Below are 9,646 nucleotides of genomic sequence, written 5' to 3'. Positions count from 1 at the left end.
CTCCAAGCATACAGCATTACAGTGAAACATTCCAGTAACATTTTAGATGAAACATCATATCTCATTTTATATTTCAGTGAAAAGTCTAAGTATGGTCAGCTCCAGATAACATTACTTGTTTGTACAGCATTTTGCCTATTATCGCAACTGACATCATCAATGCCTGGCTTCCATAGATAGTAAAGATGAAAAAAAGTCCGTTTACTGTAAGACCAGACTATAAGCCACTTATGAGTGCCACAGCAGGGTATCTGTGTCTAGAGCCCTACTAGTGCCTATACCTTCTGGCCTCCCCTGTTCAGTAGTCTCACCCACCATGCCTTGATGTTAAAATTAATATGGGAGGCTTCATGGAGGGCATGGCATACTTTTGAAGAAGAGGGAGGCCCTGTCAGGTCTGAGGCTCCCCCCAGCCTTGTTCCAATTTTACTCTCACTGAGTCCCCTAGCTTGGGGTCAGCTGTTCAGGGCTGGAAGCTCCTGGCTCAGATCCAGGCATGCCCTGTGACCTCAGGTTCTAGCACCTGCAATATCTGTTACATAGGCAGCTAGGGGCCTTGAGACCTGTTTTCCCCTGACACCTCTTGCCTTACAGTCCAGGAAAGCCTGACCTCCTGTGGCCACCGAATAACTTCCAGGCACGCCCCATGACTTCAGGTTTCACTCAGAACAATTTCAAATTCAGGGTGTCCCCAGCCACCCTCTTTTAGTGGCCTCTACCTTCCCTACAGCCACAATCCGTCCCCCTGGGGAAAAATGAAAACCATAAAATGCAAGCACTGGTCCTGGTTCAAAGGAATATCTCACAGGGGGTTCACTGCACACCTTGGTGGTGGGCTCCACATAGAAAAGAAAGGAAAACAGAAAGTGCCTGTGGTACTTACCTTGCATCCTATGCAGGTCCCTAACTTTTCTTCACTTGGGACTGCTTCCTGAGTCCTCTCTCCACAGCCTGGGCTCCAGTGCTCACACCTCTCAGAGGAGGTTCCATCCCCAGTAGCTTCCATGGCTAGACTGCCCCCCAACCTGAGACCTGAGGTTATACAGGGCTCTCTGGGTCACATGGCCCCTCTGCTTCCCTTCGCTGAGTCATCATCAGGCTCTGCCTCCACCTAGACCCTGTGGCCATCTGGTTTCAGCTCAGGGAGCTCGCTGCTTGGTCTCTGTGCATGCTGGGTACAGTGCGAATGGGAGCTGCAGCCACAGGCTGTTCCCTGGGCTCTGCCACAGCTGCTGCTCAGGGCTGAGCCAGCCAGGAGTGTGCAGTGCAGAGGCTCTGTGCAGTGCCTGCCCCAGCCCTGGCCCCTTGAGGGGAGCTCTGGGTGGGCAAGGCCAGGACGTTGGCAGGCTGAGGCAGCTGCAGTAGCTGTACCCAGGCTCCAGGGTGCTCCTGTGGACAGGCCCTTGCACTGGGGATGGCTCTGCCCTGCTTGCACTGTGCCCAGCATGCACAGAGGCTGATCCCAGAGAGAGAAGCCCCCTGAGCCTGGCGTCCTGCCCCAGCCAGGCAGCATCCCCATGTGCACAGGGTGGCTGCGGCCCATCCCTGAGGAGCTGTGTGGGCTGGGCCATGGCCCACCACGGGTGCCGCTGGGCACCCCCACCTGCCTGCCCAGCGCAGCTCAAGCCCGCAGAGCCCCAGGGCTCCCTGAGGTCATCATCAGGCTCTGCCTCTACCTAGACCCTGTGGCCATCTGGTTTCAGGTTCCCCTACCTGTGAGTTTGCCCCTGGGGTCACCACTGTGGCACAAGTAGAAGAGACACAGAGATGAAGTGGAAGAAAGCAAGAGTGAAAGCGGGAATCAGAACCAAGTAACCAGGAAACCAGGAGGAAGGAACCTCTATCCTTGGGGAAAAGGATGCACTGGCAAAGAAACAAAAGGTAAGGGAGAAAAAGGTGTAGGGAGAGGGGTGATGGAGAGGAAAAGGGCCAAAAGTATCTGGCTCCCTTCCCATTCTAGTAATAGAGTAGGAGCACCGTTACACAGACATTGCCCCATATGGCTTAATGGTGACTGTTTAAGTGACCTCTGCTGGGTAAATCTACCACTTAATGTCACAGTTATTGAATGTTATTTCAAGATTGAAACAGCTGGGCATTAACTTTGTTGAAAAAACTAAGGTAGGGATACCCAACAGTGAAAAATGTTTTTGTGACTGCAAGGTGACCTTTGTCATAGTACCTTTGGGTACTGAATAATAGGGTAATTTAAGGAACCACAGAGCCTGAGCGTGGCTTGTGTAGGACTTCAGAACCTCACACGATTTATCTCATAGTTAAATTATGTTCGATGTGTGAATTCTTGCCCCAAAGTGTAGTTTTTAGGCTGTGTTTATGAAACTGTTGAAAACGGGGCCAAACATTAATGAAAGGGTCAAAAAGTGGGTGAAGTCAGGTGCAGTGCCATTGGTGGGGGAGGGGGTTGAGAATCTTATGCCCTCCCAGTCCTTAGTGCAGTGATATGGCCTTTCCTACCTTCAGTTATATTAGTATATCATTTTTTACATTGTATAAGTTTGATAGCTTTTACTTCCTTTCTCCCTTGTGTAATAGTTAGATGTTACCTAAACTCACAAAATGCACAAAAGGAGGGATTAAATCCCAGTGCCACCTTTCATGAAACAATCAGAATATGAGAAAGGTGTTTTGTGGACGCTCAGGGTAGAACTCACTATCCGAATGAAAACTGCACTTTGCTACTTGCTGTTACTTTATGAACCACTTTTTTATCATGTGCCTCCTCCTAGGGTTAGGTCTCAATTCACTTGATATACCCAAATGGCAGTCACCTCATTGCATCATGGCTGTTTTGAGTACTTAGGTGCAATTTGCAATTCTCTTTCATCCTCTGTCAAAATAGAGTCACCCAGGGTGCCAGAGCATGGACCTGCTGGGAGCAAAATGGAGGAGGAGAGCCAACCCTTCAGTGTTTTTGCTTAAGAGCTGAGTGCCTTCACACAGTCTCAGTCTGTTCTGGCAACCCTTGTGTTTACTGCTCTTTGGTTCTCCTGGCTCTTGACTTGGCTTTGACTTTCCTTGACCCTGATCTTGGATGGCCCCTGTACCACAATGCTGGCCCTGCTGTCTCTGGTTTCCCCAGCATCCTAACTCAGCTTGGCTTCCTTGACCCTGACCTCAGATCTTCACTGGAACTCAGCACCGGTTCTCTGATGCCTGACTTCAGCTTATATATTGGGGTACATCTCTTGGATCTCCCCTCCCAGCTCTGGTAACATGTGCCCTTGCCCTGCTGACCCCCAGGTTGCTCCTAGGGGCCTACTGCAGACCCAGCCACCTATGTTCCAGGTGCATCCTCACGCTGGCCTTCTGGGCAGCTCAGAGAGGTTTATATGTGGAACCAGGTAGAAGGGAATAAACTAGAGAGTGCGTGGCTCAGTGAGACAGAGCAAGACTCTGTGTTATCAACCAAAGCCTTGCTCCAAGTGGAGCAGAAACTTCCCCAGCGCACTGCCTTCCATCTATTTTATCGAATGATTGTTAAATGCAGGGTGCAGGGACTTAGCATTAACATATGATATTTCTTGAACCACCAGTGATCAATATGGGGACCACAGACATGGGGGAAAAGGCTATTTCCCAGATTGTCAGATGGAAAAGGCTTATCTTGGTTGATGAAGATAAGCCTTTTCAGAAGGGTCCCTGGTCCCTGGGAGCATGGGGAAAAGACAGGGCATATAGTCAGACACTTACCATCATTTATTTTTCTGTTGTGCTAGGCTGTGTCCCAACACAGAGTAGAAATTCTTCCCTACCCAGAAGTATTGGCACTGAACATTACCACAACAAAAGCAAATGACAAACAGTTTCAACAGAATCAACAATTCCATGGGAAAATATTATTCTGCAATATCTACATTTTATTTTTTTCAGGATATTTTTTACTGCTATTTTTCATATTTTTTAACTTTGCTCCTTGCTCTGCTTCACTGGAACATAAGTAGAGGCATAAGTTACTATGAGAAAGGCATAGATATTTTGCTAATACAACAGATGACTAAAAATTCCTGAATTAAAGTTTAGAAATTTTCTTTATGGGTGGAAACTTATTTTTAGGAAAAAACACATGAAGGTGGTACAGTTTGATCTTCTTCAAAATTCTACCAAAATTAAAAGCCAACATTGCAACCTGTTTCACTAATGACAGCAGATATATGTGACTTTTACACTCCATAGTAAAAGCCTCGCAGAAAAAGTGCACTACCATTTCCTTAAATGCCACTCCGTGTACTGGTGCTAATACCTCTCAAGAGAAATATTTGCAGACAGAAAGTCAAGTGTTTTTTTCCACACTTAACTAAGAGATGCTAATTGCGTTTATTGATGTCAAATGCTGGCTAGATACAGAAGAAAAGAGAGCACCGGGAAAAATGAGGTGTACACAAAAGCATGAAATACCTAGGAGACCACAGCTTAGGAGGATAACTGGAAGGTGATATTTGATCATGCAGTGCCAACAGCCTTTAAAGGATTACATTATGTTCACCATGGAGTAGAGATCACTATGGGACAATTAACATTAGGATATTATAACTTTCATTTGAGTATACACAAAAAAGAATTTGCAACCAGGCAATACCGTAGATGGATGACCAAAAGGCCTCTTCCATGTCCAGTTCTACAACCTAGAGGAAATTCTGTCTCTAGAAGTGAGTGTTTCAGATTGTGTGCTGTCTGAGATTTCAGTGGCTGTCTCCCCGCTGAGTCTGTTAACAGAGCTTCTCTGGGTTGTGGAATCAGTTGTATCTTCAAAGACCCTCTGGAATGCAGTTGATATGGATGCCTTGAATTGACGATTTGTGTAGCTCCCAACTAGGAAGTAAATAACTGGATTGATGCTGCTGTTGATAGAGACCAGCATGAAACAGGTCTGAATGGACATGGTAAAGTAGTTAAAATGCTGGAAGAAACTCTGGACACTGAGGGGTACAGTAAACAGGAGGAAGAAGAGAACGGTGAGCAGGATAACAGTGTACAGTCTTCCAGGCTGACGGTGCTGTAAGCTACAATGGACTGTGATGAACAGGATCAGATTGGAAATCACCATGATGGGAGCAAATATCAGGAAACTGAGCACATACATAGACATGGCTGCCTTCTGACAGCTTTGAAAATTTTCATTAAAACACACATAAGACCTTATTCCAGTCATGAGGAAGGCGAGAGCCCAGAGCAGGACACATACAATGGCAGATAAGTGTCTTGGGCGATAGCATCGGTACCAGATTGGGCACAGGACAGACAGACACCTCTCAGCACTGATGGCTGTTAGGACGTACAGGCTGGCATTGTACATGAGCCATCTGAGTTCATCAAATGTCTTCTGTAATTGTTGTTCATCATCATCACCATCCGAAACAAAGACATATTCCATGAACTCAGTCATGCAGAAAACAAAAGTGCAGAGGAGGTAACCAATGTCAGCCACAGCCAAGTTCAGGATGTAGGTGGTAAAGGGGTTCCTTTTAATGCGGAAGCCAAGGAACCATAAGACGATCCCGTTCCCCACCAGCCCCAAGAGGCAGATGAACAGCATGATGCCGCCTGTGACCTTTTCACTTGTATCACCTGGTGGGCTTTCAGGGATTGAGGGATTTTGAGTAGGAGTCTGGAAAGGTGTGCTTAACTCACCCATCATGAAATCTCTACTGACATTTGCTGGGCCACCCTCTCCAGTGCACAAACCTGTTAACCAAGAGGGGATATGTGGCAATTATTGACTGTCATTCTGCATCACAGTTTTTCTCCAGTAATACCAGCCTCACCCCAAGCTCCATATCTGAAACTGCCAAACAACAGTGAGCATGAACAGCAGACACACACTGATTGACAGATAATGGCCATGGTGGGTATTGGGGACAAAATGAGACACGGAGAAGGAGGATGGGTGGGGACCTGCTGAGACTTGCAGACAGATAGAAAGACGAATACAGAAACATTGGAGGGACTTCCTTTCAGCTGTGTATAGACATGGACTATCAGGAGAAAGAGAGGGAAGTGGGAGCCAAAGGTCAGTTGCGGGGTGACAGGCAGAGCGAGAGGGAGAGATGCAGAGAACAGAAATTAAAGCAATTAATGATAATGACAGTGAAGAATCAATGAAACAATCCCTTACCTTTCTTTCTTTTTAACACCTGGGGCCTGACACAAGTTTTTGCAAGAGCCAGGCTGGAGCAGATTGTCTTCTGAATCTTAGCATTGCATGCTCACTAACTCTATTTTTCCCTTGATTTTCTTGTAAATGTTTCCTAATTAATAGTCTGAAATCCAGCCACTGAGAATTGCCTGCCAAGTCCCTGCTCAGTATCCAACATCTAGTGCCTTGCATATTCTGGCAGAGAAATATTTTTATTTGGTGTGTATGCTGCCTGCAGAGATCATAGCAGTGTGCGTCATGTGTACACTGGACACTTGTATCATCCAGGCTGAATCATAGGCCTGTTTCTTTTTCCTGAGAATAGATTCTTTGTTCTAATCTCTTAACTGTGAAGGAAATGATTTGCTAAGTTCATGCCTCCCTGAATAAATATCTAAGAAAGTTGATCTTTTTTGTGGAAGGCCTATAGTATGTTTAGGGTTGTTTCTGCTAAGTAGCATGATAATGATCCCTTTATAACTGTTTATCATAGAAGCATAAAATCCCCACACCCCTACTCACAAACCCCTTACCCACAATCCCCACCCCACCCCAACACTTGCATAAGCCCCACTGCCCCCACAAACCTCACCCCTGCAAATGCTACACTCACCCCTACTCCCATCCACAGCCCCCCCCAAAATCCCCCACCCACCCCCACACTCCTTCCCCCTAAACCCCACATCCCCCCACACATCTTACACCCTGCATCCCGAGCTGCTAGATGGAAGAGGACCTGCTGGTGGGAGTTGCAGCACTGCAGCCCTGCACTGTACCCACACTGGTGCTGGGATATGAGATTCCGGCCTGTGGGGGCTTCTGGTCCGAGGAACCACTTGTGGGGTGTGATGGGCTGGCGGATGGGTGGAGGTGACAGCAGGAGTGTGCGTGCGAGAGAGAGAGGGATGGGGGTTAGGGATGGGGGAGTGCTTCAGGAAGGAGAGGCCACCAGAGCCAGGCTTAGAGTCCCCTTGCTTCGCTAAAGCAGCCTGTACAGGAGGAGGCTGGCCTAGAAGGGAAGGGCCTTGCCCAGCCCAGTCCCTGAGCCCCAGTGGAGGGCTTCCCAGGAATGGCATAGGAATCGTTGGGGCCTGGACACAGGTCAGTCATCTCTTGGGTCCTGGGCTTCCCACAAAGTGTTTAGCTTTTTCCTTCAGGGCTCAATAAGTTCCACTGCTTTGGCTCACTAACATTTACCCCGTACTTCTTGGAAACCCACAGAATAGTCTAGTGGGCAATTATTTCAGGTGGAGGGCCGCTTACTGAGTTTTGGCAAGTCATCGAGGGCCGCATGACAGGCAGCCAGGGGAAGATAAATATTAATTTTCTAAATTTTTTAGGAGCCCCGTCGGCTGGGTAGAATGGCCTGGCAGGCCGTATCTGGCCTACAGGCTGCATTTTGCCCACCCCTGGAGCCCTTCCTTATACTCTTTAATTTTGCCCAGGGGCCTATATTCTGGAGTGTGTTTGAATGGCCCTGCTTCATAATTCTTTAGATCACTTCCAACTTTCAGCCTCTCTCCATTTGGGTATCTGCCAAGTCCCTCCAGGATCCATTCCAGATTCTTTTGCAGGGATCCAGTGTTGGACAGGCTTTGGACCTGGGCTACTGCTTGTTCCCATGATCCCCTCAGGCATGTCTAGCTCTCCCTTTCTTTTCTGGTAGAGAAACTTCCTGTTCCTAATTTTGTCTGTATTTCAAACTTTCCTTGATAGGCTTTGTTCAGTTTCAGCCCTGTGCTATGTCTGGGGTAACACCCTGAAAGTCAAGGTCTTGAAGCAGTCATTTTGTCCAACCCTTGCCCTTTGTTACAATATATTGCTTTTGAATAGGGAGTCTTGGGGTGTGATTATGTCTTGATATTGAGAAACCTCTATTTTGGGGTGTGTTTGATAGTAAAATCATGATAGTGGGCCAGATATCTGTTCCCAAGTTCATCAATGGGGAGAGGAAGGTGTTGAGCAACTGGCCAATCTTCAAATGATGCTGGGGAGAGCATTACACAACAGTGGATAGAGAAGAAAATAAAAAGCCATGCCAATGCAGTCAAGCAAAAACTGTCTTCTGGCCCAGAGGGTCTTGATATGTCATTGGCAAACCAGGAGAGTGGCCATAACACCCTAGAAATTTTCTGAAAGCATTTTCACACTGCACAGTGAACTTCACATACTACAGCTATTTGTTCAATGGCTGTCATCACCAGGAATCTGGGTTTTCTGTTTCCCATGGAAAAACAGAAAAAATCATGGATTTTCCCTTTTAACCAAGAAAAACATGGATTTCTAATTTTAAGGGAGAAACACACAGATTTTCCACTTCTGCAAAGAGTTCTCTGCAGGCTGGCAGAGTTCTAGCCTGCAAGGGGCTGGGAGGGAGTAGGAGGAGGGCAGTTAGGTGGGGGGGGTACCATGTGCACGTATATGCACATGGCCACCAGGCAGCCTGGAAAGCAGCTCCTGCAGGTAAGTCTGGTGGGGGGGAGGGGATGGAATTGAGACTCCCACAGGGACGGAGGTAGGGAGTTAGTCAGGGCTGGGGCTGCTGCTCTGCCAGGTGGTACATGGGGCTTGGGGCCCGGGGCCAGAATGTCCAGTAGCAGGGCCCCGGTAGGGAGCAGGACAGGGCCATGGGCAGCTTGTCCAGGGTGCGAGGGGAGACTCCCTGCTGCTGCACACACTCCCAGGGGGTTGGGGGGCATATGCCCCTCACATCTATGCATGGGGTGGAGGTGCAGGCTGGCTGCTGCAGGCTCAGGCTTTCTGCCCTGCTGCCCTCTGCCTGGGGCCTCCATGGACCACCTGGCAGGACCTGGCACTGCAAGGCAGAACAGGGCCAGGCGGGAAAGCTCGATGTTACTGCTGCAAGTCCTGTGCTGCCCCGGCAAAGCACCCTATGCTCACCCGGTGGCAGTGGGGGTGGTAGTGTGGAGTTATGCCCCTTGCTGTTGTTGGGCAGGCAAGGGGCACCTTGCCAGGGTGGTGCAGGGCTTGCAATGGCAAGGAGCTTCCGCACCCCAGCCCTGCTCTGCTGCACTGGACCCCACCTGCTGGGTTGCTGAGGCCCTGGGGGGAAGGGCAGCAGGGCAGGGAACCCAAGCCTATAACAGGGAGGGGGAGCTGGGTTCTGCACTCTGTTATGCTGTGGCAGTCACTGTCTCCTACAGGTAGCATCCAGAGCTTGGGTGCTGCTATGAGGGGCAGGGGCTGCAGACTCAGTTCCCTGGTCCCATACCTCTGGCAGCTGGGTAGTGTGGTGGGGCTGAGGATTGGGAGTGAGGGGCACCAGCAGGGGTTGGAGGCTGTGGATGGGGAGTTAGGGACACCAATATGGCTGTGGAGCTTTGGGTGGGGAGTGAGGGGTGCCATGAGGGGTGGGAGGGGGCTTGATTTACATTCTGGTGAGATAAGGGGGCAGGGGGAGCTCTGATTTTCCATGATAAAAAACCCAAAATCATAGTGCTAAAATTTATAGGTACTTAGAATGTATTTTAT

The 9,646-nt window shown here is 48.7% G+C and overlaps 1 protein-coding gene across 1 annotated transcript; it reads right to left on the bottom strand.

The window, feature by feature from the left end:
- Positions 1–3,702: 3,702 nt before the first annotated feature.
- LOC102569998 (mas-related G-protein coupled receptor member H) lies at positions 3,703–6,362 on the bottom strand. The gene is made up of 2 exons (XM_014607283.3): positions 6,134–6,362; positions 3,703–5,703 (listed from the first exon to the last, which is right to left on the bottom strand). The coding sequence occupies exon 2, from the start codon at positions 5,654–5,656 to the stop codon at positions 4,637–4,639; it is 1,020 nt and encodes a 339-aa protein (XP_014462769.2). The 5' UTR covers positions 5,657–5,703; positions 6,134–6,362; the 3' UTR covers positions 3,703–4,636.
- Positions 6,363–9,646: the final 3,284 nt, after the last annotated feature.

The sequence above is a fragment of the Alligator mississippiensis genome, chromosome 2 (assembly GCF_030867095.1).
Source record: "Alligator mississippiensis isolate rAllMis1 chromosome 2, rAllMis1, whole genome shotgun sequence".
Classification (NCBI taxonomy): domain Eukaryota; kingdom Metazoa; phylum Chordata; order Crocodylia; family Alligatoridae; genus Alligator; species Alligator mississippiensis.
This window is presented reverse-complemented; position numbering and strand designations above follow the sequence as displayed.

Excerpts from the sequence above, each read along its gene's own strand:
- LOC102569998 (XM_014607283.3), bottom strand. The coding sequence starts at position 5,656 with ATGATGGGTGAGTTAAGCACACCTTTCCAGACTCCTACTCAAAATCCC.